Source organism: Lichenostomus cassidix, chromosome 7, assembly GCF_008360975.1.
Source record: "Lichenostomus cassidix isolate B80296 chromosome 7, HeHo_3.0, whole genome shotgun sequence".
Classification (NCBI taxonomy): Eukaryota; Metazoa; Chordata; class Aves; order Passeriformes; family Meliphagidae; genus Lichenostomus; species Lichenostomus cassidix.
Window position 1 is genome coordinate 12,701,536 of NC_139488.1, and position 21,883 is coordinate 12,723,418.

At 35.9% G+C, this 21,883-nt stretch overlaps 1 protein-coding gene across 7 annotated transcripts in view; it reads right to left on the minus strand.

Moving 5' to 3' along the window:
• Nucleotides 1–21,883, minus strand: part of PARD3B (par-3 family cell polarity regulator beta) — a 398,314-nt gene that overhangs the window by 168,166 nt on the left and 208,265 nt on the right. For 4 of the 7 annotated variants that reach the window (XM_085066249.1, XM_085066246.1, XM_085066253.1 and 1 more), the window contains 5 exons: nt 21,309–21,479; nt 17,837–17,966; nt 13,148–13,247; nt 10,980–11,095; nt 3,082–3,102 (listed from right to left, as the gene is read on the minus strand). In XM_085066249.1, the coding sequence (XP_084922375.1) occupies nt 3,082–3,102; nt 10,980–11,095; nt 13,148–13,247; nt 17,837–17,966; nt 21,309–21,479 (538 nt within the window). The remainder of the gene's footprint in view (nt 1–3,081; nt 3,103–10,979; nt 11,096–13,147; nt 13,248–17,836; nt 17,967–21,308; nt 21,480–21,883) is intronic. The other 3 variants (XM_085066251.1, XM_085066248.1, XM_085066247.1) reach the window with 1 other exon arrangement.

The window sequence follows — 21,883 nt, forward strand, 5'->3', positions numbered from 1 at the left end:
AGAACCAATCACTATTTCTTAAAATGAATTCTATGCAAAGATCAGTGGTAAATGTAATGTTAGGGATGATAAAACAAGAACAGGAAATGAATGTTAGGGCTGAAAGCTTCTCCTTCAACTCTGTCTGCCCAAGTGCTCCCTTATAAGTCGCCTTAAAACATAATCTCCTTATATGACAAAATAAATTGTCAAGTCATACCAAAAATTCTATCAAATGCAAACTTAAACAAGCTTTGTATAGTGGTCACTATAAAAAATTTACATTGCAATGTTTGCAATAATTTGCAATAATACAAGAACCTGCTATTTTCTACCTAGGAAAGAGCAGTACTGTAGTTACTGACATTTAGGAGTTACTACTGAGAAAATAATCACAGTAAATATTTTCTTATATTGCCTCCCCACTTCATATTTAGGGGAGCTTTTACTCTCAAAAATCAACATCAGATTCAGAACTGACATTCACAACTGGAGTCATGAACCCACAAATGACCACTGCATGTCTCCTCTACCTTTGTGATCTGATTGTCACCTAATTATCAGTAAATTGGGATAATGTAGGGTTTTTGTGGGACATAGGTGCTAATAAAGTAAGATTATATACTGTTTGCAGCATTATGTAGAGTTTCTGCTAAACAGAACAGCAATGGGACTAGTCAAAATTAGAATTGCAACCAAAACTCAACGAAGTTCTGCACTCCTTGACCTTTAACCTTTTCTCTAGTCCCTGTAAATGACAACTATTTACCTCCTTGCTATGCAGTTTGATCCTATAATGCAAAATGACTGGACAAGGATTTACTATAAGGATAAGTTCAAACTCCTTTTCCTCCTCCCTCCCCCCAAATTTATCTCTAAGCAAAACAACTGTGGAAAACTTTGGTCCCAAAGGTTAGCATTTTGACAAGTTATGATTGTGTGAAAACAAGGGATTATAATGGAACTGATTCACAACCTTAATTATAGCAGTCACTAATGGCAACCAGTATAATGTATGATAATTATGTAAAGTAGGTAATGTTACAGTACATAGGAACTTTAAAAAAAAGACAAAACCCAAAGTTCACAGTATTTTTTTAAAACTATGCTGATGACTTGGTTTGCCCGAAACTAAGTTTTACATTATTAAAAGGGATAAATCCGTTTAACTTAATCATACTTTACACACCAGCTTTACACAAAAATTAGATTTTAATACTGGAGGGAAAAAAGGAAGAATAAAATGATTAGAAAATGAAAAATAATCTTACCAAAATACAAGGTTAGCATTATGAGTTTAAGCACACACATGCACAAAAACTGGGAAATGCAAATATTAAAGTTCTATATCAAAGTTGGAACAAAATATGTGTGCACCTCCACAGGGTAATTTTCCTTTCATGGGTTATTACACTTAGGCAGGGCCTTCTAGGCTGGCCATCTTTCATTGCAGTGAACAGGAGTTGCACAGACAAGACACTGGATAAAAATCCCATTCATTCCCCTGATTCCCCAGGAAACAAGGAGAAGACAGCAGAAAAAGAAAAAAGAAAAAAAAAAACCAACCAAAACTAACAGAAGGTAAATACTTTGTATGCCAATGTTGAAAGCTTTGTAACTACACGTTTCATTTTGGTAGTACGTAGGACAGCCTGTTCCACAAAATACCATTTTCACAGCGTTCAAAATTGATACAAACATTCAGTTATGACAAAAATAGTCCTCCTCTAATTCTTGGCCTTTGAAAAAAGGCAAGAACTAAGAGGAAACTTCTTTTCTATGAGTCTACTAGTGTGGCCTGTCTTTGTAGAAAATCATCTGAAAGACTTGAAACAAGGAAAAAATACCATCTACTCTTAAAACTCATGTAAAAAGAATTCTAATTATTTTTATATTGCAACATCAAAAAGTAATTACTTTGCAAATAACTGAAATATTTCAGCTCAAGAAGATCACACTTGGGAATGCACAAGGAACTATTTTTATGAAGATACTAGAATTATTGTATAATTTTGAGCTAGAATTATTAAATGCATGACATCTCAAAAAATGAAACCACCTAACTTGGGAACGGTAAAGAAAACACTCAAACAAAAATCTTGGAAGGATTCATGCAAGAGAATAAATAGATTCACAAACAAGAAGACACTTCTCCTTAACTTGTGAATCAAACAAATATTTCACATTTTGAAATGTGCCTGGAACCCCAGGGATTGTTAGTTCATGAAGTTATTAATGTTTGCCTGTAGAAATCACACCAGCTCTTTTAAAGTAACATCTATTATTTAGGAACCACATTTTCACCACAGAAACCAGTTATGCATTCACTGTCAGTACTCAAAGTAATTGCGGAAATAAAAGATGAAAGAAGTTCTACAGCTACTTAATAAGAACATGGATATTTGGGGGACTAGCAAGACCACAGATTATGAAAGATGGAATATTAGTAAACCAAACAAATTTGCCCAGCTGATGTCAAACAACTGATACTTTTTTTTTTAAACTATGCCAACAGCCCCTAGAGATGGTAAGAAACCCCAACCCTTTATGCCATGAATAATCTGAGTTTTTCAGTATTTCCTACGATAATATTTTGGAGCGCTGTTTTTCTTCAAGAAAATAAGTAGTATTGTTTAGCAACATTAAAAGCACACCATATGTCTTCATGTCCTTCCACAGAAATGTTCTGACTGCCATTTCTGTGCCCTGCTCAAGGTAGCCATTTCACATGAATTGCATGACTTCCAATGGGTTTAGTATACAAAAACCTTCTGTACTTCTCAAGGTTTGCATCAAATATAGTTGAGGCTTACATAGAGGCTAACAACCTACTTCCAAGCTGTGTTTTAAGAGAAGCACAAATCAATCCTGCTGCCAATTGTGAAAACCAGTTTCCCTCCTTTTGCCCAGTGCTGCTGAACAATTGCATTATTTTCTCCCAAACCAAAGAGTTACTACCATTCACAAGATAGAGGATACTACTACTCAACTTCAGTGACTCTTTTGTGAAGGATCAGTTTTTCACATTGACCAAGAGCTACCAAAAAATCTTCTAAACACATGAAAGTCATGTGTGTTTCTGCTGGACAAACTGCCACGTACCTTTGAAGACCAGCTGCAGTGCTGCACTCAGAAAAGAAGCAAACAAGGATTAAAATTACAATTAACGAGAAATAATAATGTAAGATACTGAAACATGAAAGAATTTACTAGAAAACAAATTTCCTGATACCTTTATTAGTTAATAGGAAGCCAAATATAAAATTTCTTCCTGTACATGAATCAATTCACAAGGGCTGTATTCCCACACTACATATATAAATGATGCTTCCATACTTTTCAGAATCCACCAGTTTCTATGCTTTAAACACATGATAAGAAAGCAAAGCCTCAAATGGGTCACTTTTTTCCTGGTGAACTATATCCTTACCCAGCCCTTTCATCATAATGAAGACAGTGCATCATCAATTAGTTCTAGTCAGTGATAGTGCCAAGGACATAATTCTCCTGCCAGTTTTATTTTCTGGATGAAGCGTTTCCCCATCTAGGAGCAGCATAAATCACTCAGAGAAATGGTGTCAATTGTTGCCTCACAACCACCACTTAGAAAACATTGCTTCCTGTTGCATGTTTGCCCTGAAGTACTACATACAAAACCCACAGGCTAAAATCTACAGTAGCAATAAAATGTGTGCATCAAGAAGGGTCAACTTGCACAGTCTTAAAATATTTTCCTTCAATAATTCCCTCTCCTCATCTCTCCAGTGACAGTGAAACTTCACACAAGGGCATGTGTTCTGGGGTCACCTAGATATCCACCAGATACTCACTCTTGAAGGATTAGGAGTCCTTAACAGATTTCTGCTCACTGAAAAGCACTGAGACTACCAAAAAGCTTGCACAAGGGCTGAGGAAAAATTATTCTTATGCAGTAAAAAATAAAAAAGGTACACTTTTTTCAAAATGGCATCTAACACAACATTTGGGATGCCCGGTTCAGCACATTCAAAGACAGGAATAAATCACATCTAAACTAAGATTCTGGATTCTTTTTCTCTCCTGTACAAGGTTTTCTCTAATTAGATTTTTCAGAACAATTTTGTTAGAACTGATTTAATACTTCAATTCAATTGTATTAAGAGAAGATCCCCAAGGGATACATCTTGTGTGTCAGCACAGGAGAATGAAAATGCCTAAGTTTGCATTTGCTATTACTACTACTTGTTGAAGAACCAGCAGTACAGTCGATGCTGTCCACTGGGCATATTTAGCTTTAAATGGAAGTTTTTCTCCTGGCAGAAAAAAACATTGTTTTACAATTTCCCAGCCAGCATGATACAAATTTCTTCACTTTCTTGTAGCGCCATAACTACTTGTTCTTGAAGGTTACACTGCTAATTGAGGCCATCACGGCTTCTTTTACACTTTTGTTGTCTTTTCTAATCCTCTCTCACCTCTGTTCCAGAGAAACCATACTAGGCTAAAACTCCCCCGCTGCACATCTTCTGCATGTCATTAACACTTCTTCCAAATTCCTAGGGTTACACTGCAAGTTCCTAATGTAATCTGTCATTCACTGATTGAAAACATTGATAGAGAACAGATTTAAGACAAAGTTTAGACAACATATTTGTAACAGTGTGCTTAAAAGTTACTTCATTATCATCTTTACTTTCTTTCTTATAGTAGCTATACATTAACTTAATTGCTATTTTCTCCCCCAACACTTTAATAATCTAACTGCATTAACAGATCCACTCACTTAAAACTCACACTAAAGCAGCCTAAAAAAGTACCACCACCTCAAGCATGTGTTACCATGTTCTCAGCTGTGTCACCATCACAGCTTATAAAATGGTCTCAGTCTGCTCCACAACAAGCTTCCTTGAGCCTTAGACAATTTCTACAAAACCAGTCCAAAAAGTTGATATTCTCTTTGCCCATTTCTGCCTTTATGCCACAATTCACCATTCCTTCAACTGCATCAACGCAGATTTGGTGCAAAAATTGAGTCACAAAATCAGCCTTGTTAAAAACCTCTCTTTTTTATACAGAATAAACCTAATTTCAGTCTCATTTCAATTCCGTTAACAGTGTCCCTATCACTTGAGAAATTACTTTGTTTAGTTCTTCCCTTATAGATCTTACAAACAGAAATTTGAAAGTAATTTAAACTATGAAAACTGCATCATGTTCATTTGTAAAAACTGATTCTGCAGAGTAGCCTCAGAAAATATACATCTAATCTGACAGTACTAGAAAGCTACTCATGACATAAATTAGAATAATGTTAAAATGTCTTGATCTTGACACCGAAGACAATTACAGCCGTAAGCAATATAGTTTTTCCTAAATCCATGACATTTCTGTTTTTGTTAAGTCTTTCTCTTCCAAAGATTATTTGTTAAATGACTGTGATAAGCCAGTAACATTTAAAAGACACTTAGAATTCTGATCCATCTTCTCCATTTCCTCATTAATGCTCTAACAAACCTAACTAGCTCCTAAATGCAGTTCTGAAATTGGTTTCAAGTAAAAGCAACCAGATAAATGTATTCCATACATACAACATGGTTAACAAAACAATGATTTTAAAATACCAAACTTCTTTTTGTCCCACTAATACCATAACTATCACTAGGGACCTCCCAAATGTGTTCTTTTAATTGTATCTGAATCAAAACATTGCTTGAAAGAGCAATCTTCATTAGCTCTGTCTGGTCCTCATTTGTCTATGTTTTGAGATATTTATTTCAGTTTACAAAAATTACATTCAGAGTAACAATAATCTGCTTCAGAGCAAACCATGAAGCAGCTAATAGCATCTTGATTGCATTTTCCACATCGTTCTGGATATGGGACATGGGTTTCCCTTTGTTTTGAGGCGTTTCAGAAGTCTGAGCTGTAATTGAATGCATCCCTTCACTAACAAAGAAATTAGCATTTAGTTAAATACTGGCTTCCTTGCAGAATACTCCATACCTTATACCTTGCAAATTTGCTTACTAATTATTCCTAAATAAATAAGCTGGCTGGTATTTTAATAAATATGCCCCAAGGTTAAGGGACTCCAAGTATGTCTAATGATGTTTTAGCAAACAATATTTCACTCACATTTAAAATGAAGTGAAGGACAGATCCATTTCTTCAGGCTATAGAGTTTAATCAGTTAAAATTTATGGGGTTTTGCCTTTGATGGGGAAAAGAAGAGGGAATTAAGCATCACCTTGGGATAGTGGTCATGGGTTATTATACCAACATCCTCAAATATAAATCTACACAGTACTTCGCCTGAATTGATACACAAAAAATTGCTATATATTCATATGATTCAATTTCGTGTTGCTTCAGGTTAAAACAAGCCACACTTTCATGTGTTTGCATACAATTCCCATGGCTGTAGTTTCTACAGTACATTTATGCACAGCCTAAATCACTCCTGTGCATAAAGATTTATGGAAAGTAAGGGTGCTGGAGATAGATAATAGGACACCTTCGCTCCTTTAGTTTTCATTGAGCACACACATTTACACCTTCCAATACAACATTAAAAAAAAATTTCACATTAACATTACAAAAATTACCTTTTAAATATAGTTAAAAGAACAAACACTATTGAAAATAGGTTCTGATGAAATATTTTATAGAAATTCTTCTCTAGAGAACTGTGGCAATGTAAGGCAAAATGTGTGTGTATAGAAGGTTGTTAAAAGAAAGGGAAAATCATCCTTCCAATGACTTATTTAGAAGCCATTGTTTTCTTAATTTTCAATCTGCTGTTAAGTTTCAAAGAAAGTGTTCCAGTTCAGTGGGAAGAGAAAACACAACATTTATTTCCACTGTTTTTTTACTTTGTTTTGCTTATTTTTAACACTATGATCTAAGCACAAGTTCAAGCTTGGCATGCAGTCCAACCCTGGTCAGTACAAAGTCAGACTTTGTTTGGGCCTGCATAAATTCTTGAAGTCACAGTCATAAGGGCCATCTTTGCTTTGCTCGCATATGGAGACTGTGACTGAAGAACAAAAAAATATATGCAACTGAGGGGATGTGTCAGGTGCTAGGACCAGTAGAAGAAAACAGAGGGCTGTGCTCTTTTTATCACCACCAGTTCAAAATAAAAGTAGGCAAGGCGAAGAAATATATACCATAAGACACAGGATATGAACTCTGCCAGTGATCCAGAAAGTGCTGTCATTATCTCAACACAGCAGCAGGGAAGAACATTAAGACTTATAGCTGACATGGAACTAATCTGTAGCCTATTACTCTGAATGAAGCTGTAAATTTTGAGAAGTATTTGATCACTGTGGAATGATGGATGCTAAAACAGGGAACCAGTCACCCTGCCCCCATAGACTCTGCACAAGGACATCTGCACATATGAGGCAAGCTCTGCTCATATCTGCAAAACTAAAAAAAATATCATTACCACTAGATGTGCCTTTTCCTATTGTTTTTTATTTCTGCAACAGTTACTCAATAACTCACACATTCCACTGATTTTTATTTTATCATTTTAAAGTGGGTTCAAGCAAAAACTAACTCATCTGGAAATAAATTGAGTTCTTGAAATGCACCAACTTCAGGCAATGCTATTTCTGGACTCATTCTATCTGTGAATGTGGCCGTTAAGACTCATGTCAGTCCACAGGACTCGTGGCATGACAGCCTAAACAACCAAACAGCAGTGGTTCATGCCCTCTGCTCCTGTCCAGCTGCCCAGCCAACAGCACAGACATGCACCAAGTGTCAATGAACTGAACTCCAGCTGCCCTACTGGCAAGTAACCTACAGCTGGATGTGCCAAGATCCTTTCACTGCAGGGTCTGCTCTGGAGAGTGACAACAACAAACTGATGCAACATGTTAGCAGTAGTGAACACTTTTTCATCACCCATTCTTATTACCTCATATTATTCACTGAAGATATTAATTTATAGCAATTATTATTTTGTAAAAAGTATGACTGGAAAACAGATTAAGCACTCAAAGGTTTCTGGGCCTAAATATATATAAAACTGCAAAGATAGACATCAATGTTAAATGGGTTTAAATTGTGAACCTGTGTAATTATAGACTAGTCTTTACTTAACAGATTTGCCTCTTGTGTATACATCAGCCCTCATCAAAGCCAGGGAGGCCCTTACTATACAATTTCACTAGCTCCCTAATTTAATGAATTTATTATTTTCACATAAGGTTCACAATCCCTAGTAATATCTGGATTTTCTTCTGTTTAAAATGTTCTGTTACCCACTTTGACAATCCTTTGGATGGCAATGTCATTAAGCAACCCTCGCCTTTGTAACCTTATAATTAGGCAAGGGATGCATTATACACATTTCAGGGTGAAGTAGAATGTTTCCTAAGTGAGTAGTAATATAGATTTCCCATTTATGCTTGTATTAGACCAATTCAGTTGTCTACTGAATTTGTGGTGCCATTCTGCCTCTAGACCCAATCTCTAGGTGATTTCACAGATCTGTGGTGACATATGATTCAGATACAACTTGGTTTAAGAAGAAAGAAACTGCTTCTAAATCACGTGTTCTAAGGTCTTAGAGCTCTTCTCCTGCACTCCAATTCTGTGGTTTTTTCTGTTCATCATGTCAGATTTTTTTTTTTTAAGGGACTGGCAGAGCTGGTGAAAAAAAGAAAAGTAGTAAGTGGACAGCATCCCAAGACTACTGGAAAAATAGGGCCTAGCACTTTCCAGAGAGGGAACATCTCTCCTTTGTCACCAAATTTGCTGGAAGATGAAGACAGCACTTCTCTCTTTCATTTTTTTTTTTTTATAGCCAACAGTGCACTGAAATCAGTAATGAGTACACAGCTGCATGTTGAGATGGAAAATTACTGTTGGTTATGACTGCACTTAAGTAAGAAGAAAGCAAAAAAAAAAAAACCCTAAGAAATAACTTTGTTTTCCCAAAAACCTGTCCTGGAATATGTATTATATGAATGCTCTATTTGGAAACACATTTTTATATACCAAACTATTGGGATTTTATTTGTATTAGAAGCGATTTATACTGCAGTTACTTCACTTGAGATTTTCATGTTTCTGTTCTGTTTCCTCTTCCAGTCAGTAGCTCCTGATCACAATCTTTCAAAAGGTGGAAAGCCAATGGTACTTCACTGCTTGCTAGAGAATGACTGTAAAAGGTCCTAGCTTTCATCTTCCTCAGTTTCATTACTTGCCAAGCTATGTGCAAGGAATTTTACTTCATCTATTCTTTTTTATAAAACAATATGGTGCAGATCTTTCATAGTCCCTCCAGTCCCTTACATGACTGTCTCGAGGAGTAGATTTACCTTCACAACTGTGACTCCAATCAGACTGGTTATTACCCTTTTTATTTTTTACTTTTATAACACAAGGGGCATTTTTAACAGCTACCTTCTATAGGCAACAATTTTTGAACAATCTAAAAGACATATTTGTATCCAATTTTGATTTTATTTTTGCAGCCAATTTTATTTTAGTTTTTAGCCACCATGATTTAGTGACTCATATATATTTTCAAAGGATTGCTTCTGGGTGTCAAGAGCAGATTGTGTCTAGAATTTGAAGTATGAGTTACCTGGCAGTTCTGAATATGCTCTCACTCACATTCCCATTGCCTAATTTTACACTGGTGCTCGTGAGTGTTCTTTCTTGTGACTTCCATGGCAGCTGGAAGCAAACCTTTCCAGAATTTGACTCACTAAAGATGAACATTCATTTCTCTAGCAGACTACATACAATATATGTTTTGACTTGAGTCTGTAAACTCAATCATTTTTTGAGGAGCATTTTCATCCCTAAAAAAATACCTAATCCATTACTCTTCAACAAAACAGTAGAACAGAGGAGCAAAATGGCCTATTTCTGGCCTGGTCATGCAGTAGTGTTCTATTTCTGCCTTAAGACCTTTCTTAAATTAATTCATATTCATTCTTATCCTGCATTAATAACTGTCTGGCTTTCCTTACAAGCCATCAGAGGAGTACACACATTTAATGTTACATTAAAATAACGTTAGGATGACAATAAATATCAACAGTACAAAACCTAAGACCAGTCTGGAATGTTTCAGGGAAAAACAACCTGCAAGGTAACAAAAAGCTGCCTTGAAACTATATATGAAATTAATTGTTTTTTCTCAATGGTGTACAAAAACTGATCCAACAAAGCACACAAACCTATTATTAAAGATATCCTAATATGAGGCCTCAAAGTTTCCCCATCAACACTGGAATTTGAAAAAAATACAATAAAGATTGAGCTTGGCGAAAAAGAATTAAAAGGAAAAAGGAAACTTTTTTTTTGAGACTTAAGAACCTCACAGATTTTCTTGAACCCTCATTAAAACGTGACTTGGTTTCAGCTGCAATAACCTTTTAATCTCCCACCTGCAAATGCTTTCCCGGTATTGAAAGAACCTTTTACTTTCCGCTTCACCCCCCTGCAAGATTTCCTGCACAGTACTGATGGGTAGAGAACCATAACCTTACACTCTTCAAGCATTTATAAAGATCTACTGCAACACTTTGATTGCCTGTGTTTGTCATTGTCAATGAAGAAATAAACAAACTTGTGTTAGGAATGTTACCTTTGTCCACCGTAGTTTTACAAACATTTATATTCTATAGAAGAAATTACTTTTATGATTGCTTGTTTTGCTTTATATTTTAGACATACAAAACTCGTACAGCAATTCTTTCGGCTCATTTTTCCATCATTCCCCCTTTTCCTCAGCTAAGATTTCAAATCAATGGGCCTTAAAAAAAAAAGAAAAACAAAACCAAAAAAACAACAAACTTTCTTCAGCTCCAATAAAAAGGGTGCTTGCAAATAGCTGCCAGAGGAGGCTGACCACTGTCCCCAGCACTGCAGCTCCTCTGGAGAACTTTCCCTCTGATTTTAGTGTTAAAGAAACAAAAGCAAGAAACAGGGATGGTGCAGATGGGCTAAGGCTAAAAAGCTGACCTATATGTGACCCCACCCCTTCTTACCCAGATCCATGCTTTTTGAAGCTTTCAGATTAATTGATTCAGACTGCTTGGCTGGTGTCAAAGATCTGAAGTTGATGTGCTGATCTCTTAAATGCATTGCTGAATTTATCATAGGGCTGTAGGGAGAAAGAAAAAGTTATGTAAAATATTAAGGTACCAGTTCAAACCACAAGTGAACTAATTAAAGCAAGCCCAAATATACATGAGTTTCTTCCTCCAATTGCTTACAGCATGCATTTTTAAAATCAGATATTGATCTTCAACTTCCTTTTCTGAGACTTAACCTTCAGTCACTTGGTTTTTCATCACAGATGGAAATATAAATGTAAACGATTAGCAGTGATTTTCTTTTCATTTTGCTAGTTCTGTCTAACCACTGCATTTCCAAATATTGTGCTACAGAATGTTGGAGAAATACTGACAATGTACCTGGATCAATTCTACTTCATCTGCTAATATGTAATTATTTTATAGCCTTGCACCACTTACGCAGAGGCTGGAGATCTTATGGAGCATGCTATGACTTTAGAATTCCAGGGTATTGTGCTTTGGTCACTTTGGTTTTTATTTTGTTTTGGTCTTTTTATTCATTCTTTTACTTCAAGGCATATTTCTAAACATTTCAAAATTGCACCTGAGTGAAACTCCAAGTCACTTTCAGCTCAAAGTGCAACACCTCAAAGCAATCTGAAATCTTATGCATTTCTTTTTGATTAGAAACAGAAATTATCATTTTAAGTGCTCCTGAGAAAAAAAAAGCAGTTAGAAAAATGGAAATATTTATTTCCAAATTGTTCAATCAAAAGGTTTAGTTTTAAAGTGTCAAAATACCTTCCTAAGTGTTTTGTTGAAATGCAATTTCAGTGAAATCAGTGTGACTTGATATAGCAATTCAATTTCAAGAGAACTTAAATTCTAAATGGAAGAACAATACAATACTGGAAAAGTCAGGCTGGGAGAAAGGGCCTGTAAATTCATCATCATTCTAATACATCATTAGCATTTAGGAGAATGTTTGTCTCCTAGCTTGCTGGAAAAATTAGGAACAGATTCTAACAAACTGCAGTTGAGAATATAATGCAGAATTGCATTTATCTGTGTAGACTTGTTTGTTTATCATGACATACATACCTGCCTGGGAGACCAGAAATAACAAAATTTTTCTAGTATAATTACTCTGTGTTAGCAAAAACAAAATAGTTATGGAAGTCTTGAAGAATTCAAGGTATTCATAATTAAATTACATCCACTTTTTGATACTACATGCAGCCAATCACTTAAGAGTAGTTTTTACTCACACCAATGCACAAAAGGACATGCACATGGCTAAATGTTTAGCTGAAATGCATACTTTCTGAATATCATTGCAATAGATGCATGACTACCAAAACTGAATACACAGAAAATGAGGAAACAATGTTCAACACTGCATTTCAGCATCCTCATCAGGACTGGTTGCATTCATCATCATCAGGATAGGTTGAAATTATGCCTTTAATTTGAATTGTGTGCTGCTTGAGATAGGGTATGAGCCATCATGAACTTCAATGTGTTTACACTTTTTTCTGCACTTCCAAACATCTGTATTACCTAAGGAAATTAAAGCTTATAGGTGCTATCAAGCACACCAGCCTTTGCAAAAGTATCTGAAGAATCTACCCAATACCTTTACAGCTGGTAAACTGTTCATTAATTTTTCTCTTACACATTTCAATGTTCAGACTTACTGAAAATTCAGTTTGTAACCTCAAGATTATCTTTGGGTGACGTAAGAAGATTCAGTTTCTTATAAACTGTTTAGCTTGGACTTTTAAAGATTTAAGACTTCATGCTGCATTTACACACTGTACCCATGGTACAGTTTTAAATTAACTTTTTTCTTTAATTGGGATTATGCTTTGGGATTCTTTTTGTTACACTGAATACATGATGGGTATCATAGATCCTGGATAGCAGGCATACTGCAACTTGTGTACAACTGAAATGAACAACACACTAAATGCTAAAATAACATTCACAGCTTATACTAAAATATCTTCCACATGACTAAAAAGAGTGGTACAAATTTTTAAGAAAATAGGAGGTGATTTTATAATCAATTAGAACTATTACCACAACCACTACTGAGCAATTAGTGCTGTAACTATTAAGAAGAGCTGAAGTCCAACCTGTGATTATAATCCTCATTCAGCAGATCCTCACTGGGATGTGGTGGGAGAGGAGGAGGACTTTCGCTTTCACCACGGCCACGATCAGAAACTGGAAATTCTGAAATAAAATTTAGAAAGGGGTTAAATAACCTGCAGAAACAGCTACATTACACCAGTTCACTGACTGATGACTGGAAGGCCTCAAGCAATGCTGAAGTAAATGACAAATTATTCAAATCCCTAAACTAACTAAACTAGAATTAAAATCACACCAAGCAGAAAATACACCCCTTGGGATTTCCTGAAGAGCTGATTTTCAGATTTGCATATATATAATTAAAGGTAAATATAGGGAAACTTTGTACTTATAGTGAAGTTGAGTGCAAGGCAAAATTGCTTTACTCCATTTTAGTGGAGTGCTTTACTCCATTTTTAAGTTCTCCACAGCTGCATCTAAACTCATTGTAGGTTCATGCTTTAAGTCCCTTTGATGGGGAGCACTTATCACCTTTCATGTACAGAAGAGAACCACATTCTCAGCAAAGTGCTCAGAAGAAAAATTTCTGTTATCCTATGGCAAGAGAACAAAGAAGCATTTCTTAATTACAGTCTTCACTTTCCTACCATTACAGTAACTCCTTCTTTACCTTTACAAGCAGCATTCAGCTAATGCTAGAAAATTACTTTTTACAGAGACAAATATGAGCTACTCAAACCATTCAGTGGCTTGCTAAGCACCAACGCTTAAATACCTGCAAATATTTAATAAGACTGCTGTGCTCACTGTAGACCAGTTCATTACTATCCTGTAAATTCACTTCTCAACCCAAAGGTCTCATCTTAGAAAAAATCCCTGCATTTTTCAATGTAGAATACATCTTCAACCCTCCAAGTACTCCAACTAGAACTCAAGAGCTAATGGTGTGCCTCATTTTTTAACAGTGTCTAAGGTTTCACTCTTCCTATCTGAAAAATGATGTAAAATAATCCAGAAACATATTGAAAAGGTAGCAAGGATAGTTTGGCACAGGTAGAAACATTCCTACAAGGACCAGGGATTAGGATTCTTTACTTTAGAGAAACAAGAAATAAAAGGGGATACAGGAGGAGTCTGTGAAATTGTAGAAGCCATGCATAAGGTGAAAAGGAAGCTCTCACTGTCTCACAGTAACAAGAAGGCAACCAGCCTAACTAGCAAGTAGCACACCTAGGACAAACACAAAGTTGTGTTTTTCAAAGAACTCATTGCCATGAGGATGCTTTGGAAACAAAATTTTTAAAAAGTATTTTAAAATGTGTCAAAAGTTAGACATATATCAATGGCACAATGGTCCAAACAGAACCTCTGACTCAGTAAATCCCTAAACCACTGACTATCCGACGTAGGAAAGAGATGCCTGACGGAAAAACATTAAAAAAACTAAAAAAATGACACTACACTTACACTGTGGTTAGCCTTTTTGAGCAGACTCCTACAGCCACAGCAAGAGACTGAGCATATAATGTACTAACTTAGATTCACAGTAATTGGTACATCATTCCACCAAGGCTGTTTGATCATGGGTTACCACAAGTATTTTACTTGCAGTAAAAAAATAGTACACGCAGAAAAACGTCAGACTTCCTTAGTGAATCGGAAATGATCACAAGGGACTACAGCTCCCAGCAAAATGGGAGCAGGAGCCAGAAAGTGAGAGAATTTAACCTAAGGGGCAGTCACTGGATCCATGTTAAAGACCTCAGGAAATTACCTTAACAGATCCAGATAAATCTAAGCACTGAACAACATGTATCAAATTTTCAGATATTAAACAGACTAAGAGAGTAAAAAGATAAACTTAGGCAGACTAAAAATTAAGTCTGGCTATAAGACACATTTACAAGGAAAATCTAAATAATTGAAAGTTTCACTTCTTAAGTTTCTATCTTGATGTTACCACAAATGTATGAAAAGAGAAGTGCTAGTACAACCATGAGGACTCACCAGTCTTTGGGAATAGAGAAAGTTTGATTATTTTACTACTTAACCAGAGAGTTGACAGTATTTTCCCTATAACTGCTTATAATGTAGGCTTATAAGAAATATATCAGAACCTCTAATGAAACATATTCCAGTAATCTTTCAACACCAGAAATGTAAAGCTGCTGGCACTGAAGTATCAATTCTCAAAGAGGTTGCACTAAAAAACACTGTGCAACAGCTTGGCAGCAAAAGAAGTGAGGACCTGAAGGCAGCAAGTATTATTCATGCAAAAATAGAACAAACACTGGCATTTCGATATTGGATTGCTACCCTCCCCCCTTTATTTAAATATCCACAGGCAAGACAAAATTTCATGTTTTGGCTACAAGCATTTTTCCCCAGACATTAGTTTTTCTTGCTCATGTATAATAAAAAAGACTCTTAAAACAGACAGGAATATTAGCAGACCAAGCTTCAGTGTATTTTTGCCGAGCTTTTATAAGAATTTTATTGGTAGGAGCAGTGAATGGTAGTGGAAATAACTTATTAGAAAACATTAATTAAGAATGTGACATTTTATGAAACATAATACAGCCCCTGCATGAAATTCTTACATTAGATGCTGTATTATGTTAAAAATCTCTTCTGTTTTATTATTTTTTGCAAAAAAGTACCAACTGCACTTCTACACTCAAGATGTAGATAGCACACTGTGAACATCTACAAGGATCTGTTCCTGACACAAGAAGCTCGTTAGGTCTGTGACTCATGGCCTTAAACAGACACACAACCTACAGTTCATAACTGAGATAAAAGATGGTTGTGCACAGGCAAAGTGTTTCACCATTACAGATGCCTTGACAGACAAAGGACAAAACTTTGTGAGAATGCAAAAAAGATTTGAACCAGTGATGGGAAGAAATAAGCGACAGGCTCATATGGAAAGCAGAATGAGCATTAGCTCAATAACAATACCATGCTTTCAAAATAAGAGAAATATTTCTGCAATGTGCGAGACTAGTGTAAGCCCAAAGTGTCTTTCACCGAAACAATTTCTTATCAGAGCTGTCCTACAGCCTTCCTGCTGCCTCTGCAGTTCTCCATTAAGATCACTGAAATTTTACTCATCAAGTACCAAATCTTCAACAGAAATCACAATACAATGATTCCTTGACTAAGTGGTAGCAACATCTTCATCATGGCTTGGCCACCAACTCCAATTCCAATCACTTCCCAGGCTGTGGCTGTGCCTGCACCAGCAGCACTCCAAAGCTTCCTTTCCACATCTGACACATTTTCTTCTGAGGCCATCACATTTTTTTGCCACAATGCCTTCCTACCATGATTCTTTAATTAAAATGATGCCTCATTAAAATGATTTTATGACTGAACTGCAAACTAGTCATCCTGACGTTTGGATCACAATTGTAGAATCCTCATCAGAAAGTACAGCTCTTCCACATACTTTGTTTTGAATTTAATTGACAAGTTAGCAGTTGCCATTCATCCCTACCAATGGCTCCAGAGCATTTGCTTTCAGGGTTTTTAAGGAAGCATTATTTGCTGCTTTTTGATATTTCTTTGGTAATGACTTACTCTACAGAGCATGTTAGCTCTAAGGATGGACACTTTTGTCGTGGAACTACAGAATGAGTGTAAATTCCATACAAGAGAAACATCAGGCAGATCTAAACAAAAGGATGTGGTCTTTGAATATCTACAATGCTTTAAACTATATCTAATTCCTTGCCTGGAGTCACACTGTCAAAATATTGAAGTCAACACAAATAATTTACCCCTAAATTCTATAGGAGTTTCTCTTGAGTTTTACAGATGAGGGCTCTTTGGTTTTGATTAAAAGTACCCCACACATTCATCACAGCAGCCTATGAAACTACTTTTTGCAGGCTCCCCTGATTCCACAGTTGTCTAGGAAAGTGGGAAAAACCATGCATAATTCAACTACATCAAAGAAAATATTTTTTTCCTACTGAAAGGTATTTAAGTATGTGCTTGGCTTGAAGAATGAGAGCACACTTAAAAGGATAGGGGTCAAGACCATCTCAAATACTTAAACTTTTCAAATAACTAGTACCTTGCTGAGTCAGGAGCAAATTGGACAGATAGTACAGTATGCCATCAGAAATGAAAAAAGACAGGAAAAGAAGTGGCCTTAAATGCTCTTACTGGTATGCGTCCATATGCTCACATGTAGGTTTTCTTTGCACTATTTACACAATTACGAAATTCTTTTTAATGAGTTCATTAATATAATTCCAATTTGTAAATTAAGGGAATGTTTCTAACCTTTGAACAAATTTTACCTTAAAGTCTAAAATAAGCAAGTGTACTTTTTGCACATCATGTTTTAGTATTAATTAATTAAGCCTGTAATAACCTAGGACATAATCTTAAAATTAAATGCAAAAATCATTGCACTCATTAAAGATATATAGAAAATAAACATTTTGACAACATATATTTTGCACTCATCATTTGTTTTTTATCCAGCCTTATGTGTTGGGGCAGCGAGCTAGAAACTGTTACTTAAACTGGAATTTGTGCCAGGAATCTCATTCACAACTTCTGAGTCAGCTCTCCCACCCTCGCTGGATCTTCAAGCCTCAAAGTAACATAGTGTGCACTTACTCTAATTAGCTGCTTCTCGTGGCTGTGGATTTCAGAAAACAAAACCTCAAAGCACTCTCTCTCAGCACAGAGAAGGATATCTAGGGACTGACTACCTTTTAATCCTTCCTGAGGACTGCATGTTACAAATTGCTGAAGAATGGTATCATTACGTCGGGAAGCAGCTGCGAAGTTATGACTCCCATCAAAGGCTGATTTTTGAAAGACTCCCTGGTCTGAGCGTTCCTAAGGGAAAAACAGAACCACACATTGTAACACCAAATTTACATATTCAACAATGAGAAGAGCATCCATCACTGCAGACAGTGCATGGACACAGTGGGATGATATAATATGTTCACTGTATATTGACTCCTCTCAAATGAGAAACTGGAGAGATCTCTTCAAAATTGCTGTCTGGTTTTGCTGACCATGAAATAAGAACAATATCCAAGCAATAACAACCATTAAGAATGATGCACAAAAATGAAGACTTTTTTTTTATGACCCACAACTGGCTAAATTCAAATTCTCCATCTGGGAGGGCAGCTTGTGACATTGTCAACACAAGAACACGGGCAATGCCAATGGTATTTTTCTGCCAGCCAGCTGGTTCCCTTCTCCCTGAGACTGAGTGCATATGTTCTGATGATCACACACGAGAACAGTTTTGCAAGTAAGGAGTTACACCAAACTCCCAAACGCAGGTCTTCTGGCTAGCAGCTAAACAAACTCCTGTCACACCTCTAGTCAGCTTTTCTTTTGAGACGTTTCCTACCCCCCCATACATGCCATAGTGCCTAATTTATTCTCCTGAGCAGTTGCTCAAAGGAAAAAAAAAGTTGGGAAAAAAAAATAAATAAAAATCACAGTTTCTAAAACTGGGACAGACCCAGAAAGACATTTCTGCACTCATTATTCATGGAAAACCAAAAACCCACACAGGGGAATATTATGGCTAGTTTTCAAAGCAATCTTTATATTTTTGCTGATTTTATATCTTTTTTTTTTTTAAGCGGGCTCCAACTGGCTTCTATTTTTAAGCTGCCTGTTCATTATGTCAGCAAATGTTACACTAAATATATATTTTTAAATTTCATAGTCACATCTACAGAAGAAAGGCATGTATTTAGCCCATGTAATTTATTTTTAAAATGATGCAAGAGATTTAATGTATTGGCAAGTGATTGCCTGCAAACCAAGACATAAGGAAGGACAGCATGTTACATCACCTTGCAACTTGTCTTTCAAGCTTAATAATAAAACCACAATAACATAACTTAATAGAAATGAAATTGTTATATAATAATGATAGAATAAAACCAATGAAAATAAACATAATAAAATGGAAAAAATGCACCTCAGAACACCAATCAGTGCAGCGATGCTCATGGTGGCAATATGGCTACAAATGTAGGCTTAGAGGACAGGCTACACATCCAATATTCTCTTTTCCTCAGTGTAGCATCAGTCATTTGAAAAGGCTACTTTCAACCTCCATACAGTAACACACACACCCCACAGCCACTGACAATTGTGTTTCCTCTTGTAACTGGAATCTTTAGTTTACATAAGCTTCCTTAGGTTGTAAAGTCCATGTTTACTACTTTTTCAAACTATCCATTGGAGACACAGTCAGAGAAGGAGCCTTAAATTAACAGCATCAACAAATCTGCTTTTCCAGCTCTTTGATAAATGACACAATCAATATCCCAACAACTGATCAGTAACCAACCTAATTCAAGTATTCAGCTTATAAAACATAGCTGTCATGGAAGACCTCCATTAGTGTCCTGCCCAATAAAAACAATAATGCATTTCTAAACATATTCTCCTCCTGCCAAGCTGAGATGCAGTGCTTGTGTAGCTGTTCTGGGGAAAGGAAAGAATGGGCAATGACCCATTTCTGCTATGGTCTCCAGACTCAAATGGAATTACAATTGAACGCAAAGACTACCCTATAAAAATTAATTCCTGTCTAAAATGAATTTGATTCAATCAAGACCTCATTATGCATTCTTCATAGGGCATGAGTCAAGACTATTTACCTCCTTCATACATCTGGATAATATTCAAAACTATACACTTAACTATAAAAAACAGCCTCATACTTTTACTAGGTCAATCTGATGTTTGATTGGAAGCTTTTTTAAAAGAAGTGGCTTTATTTAAATAAAGAAAACTCACAGGAGTGAACTTTCTTTGAAGGTGAACTATCTTTCTTATATTCCAAAAGTGCCCAATAAATATAACATATACTTCATAATTCTTCCTTACAGCAGGATGCTGTCACATATAAAAGGAAAGCAAAAATGTGTTTTCCTTTAACATATTCCAGAATTTCTAATGGATACTTTTCATACTTTCCTGGCACAATTGACACCATGAAGCTTTTCCAAACTGTCCTCCCAAGGAAGTTAGAGCATAATGTTTGGGAAGTAATATATTTCTAAATCCATTTCTCAACCAATAAATGATGGTACTAAATTAAATAGAAAATTATCAGAAAAATATTTAAGAGTTAATTAAATTAGAAGACACCTGCATCCTCTTCCTCCCTCTGGTATTTTATGCAAATACACCCACAAACGTGACCGTTTGTAACATCTTAAAATGTTCCAGTGATGCTTATTAAATAAGAAGCTTAAAATAATATCTTGGAATTCTATAATGAGATTTATTACAACCTTTTTACACCCCAAATGAACCTGTATGTACTTTTATTTTAAAGAGCTCTACAAATGTTTAAAACCTTCTAAAAGATTTACTCAAGGGTTAAAATTAAAACTGGGTTGAGTAGAAAAGGCAGCCAGTATACATGCATATTATCTATCTAAAGATGAGAAAAGAGTGTGCATATGTGTGTGCATGCATGGATGAAAGAGGAGCAAGGGAGATCATAAAACCGGTATTTTTGAAAATAAGAGGTGACTGGCAAATATCAATTTATATGATGTCCAGAAAACATAATAGTTAAAAATGTATTTCTTTTCTTATTTTGTTACCCACTTAAGTAAATTTTATGTTAATCAACTCAGAAACTCATCCTGAAGGGATCTCCATCTGACCAGGAAAAGTAAATATAATAATTCCTTGAAGGTCAGAAAAAAAAAAAAGGCAAGACAGGTCCAGAAAAACACACTAAAAAAAATTAAGTACTAATGAAACAGAAAAACAAGAGTGAAGTAAAATTCAAGTCACACTAAGATACTAAGGTCTCTGATTATAACAACAAATGGAATCACAATACTTTAAATTGCCTGTATCCCAGCATCTGCCTGGAGGAAGTAGGAGACAGTCAAAACTACACCAATATATTAATCCTAAATTAACTCTTTTTGGAATCAACTTTACTTTTGTTCAAATACTTGTCAAATCAAAATAAAAGATAATTTTTAACCTAGTCTCAACAAGAACAGTGAGACCAGGAGATATCAACTAGAAACATTGTGTGAATCCTCTCTCCAGGAGAGAATTCATTCTGCCAGGAGCAGCTCTCTGTGACCAAGACTTTGGCCATCATCTCTTCCATGCAAAACCACTGGGACTGGACAGACACTGATCTCATAAATGCATGTAGAACTTCACCTCTGTGTGCACCTCCAGCCTGCGGAGAACAACCAGCTGGATCCTGCCCCGAATGTTCCCCTCCATGGACATGGAGCGCCTCAGTGTTTCCATAGCCTCGTGGTTGGACTTGCCCAGAAGAGATTCCCCATTCACTGCAATCAGCTGATCATTCACTCGCAAACGACCGTCCTGCAGGCAAAAAATGAAGACAACTTAAAAAAAAAAAAAAAATCAAGAATCATTACGCAGAGGTGCTACATATGGGAAAGCAAGATGCAGACTATCAGACATTGCTCTTATAACTCAATAAACAAGAGACTGGACAGTGCCAGAAATAACTCTGTGTCCAGTAATTGACAATTTTTTCTACCTATTTACCACATTTTGGAAAGAGTTCATAGTCCACATACAAACATAGAAGTGCATGAGGAGACTGCTCTTTTTCTTGCATTTGCAGTTTAATTTACATCAATTAAAAAATCCCAAACCCAAACATGCAAAACCAAAATAAGACAAATGACAAAAAAACCCCAAACCCACCCTTTCCTCCCTCCCCGCACCCAAAAAAGGAAAAGAAGCTTTTTGCTGATTAA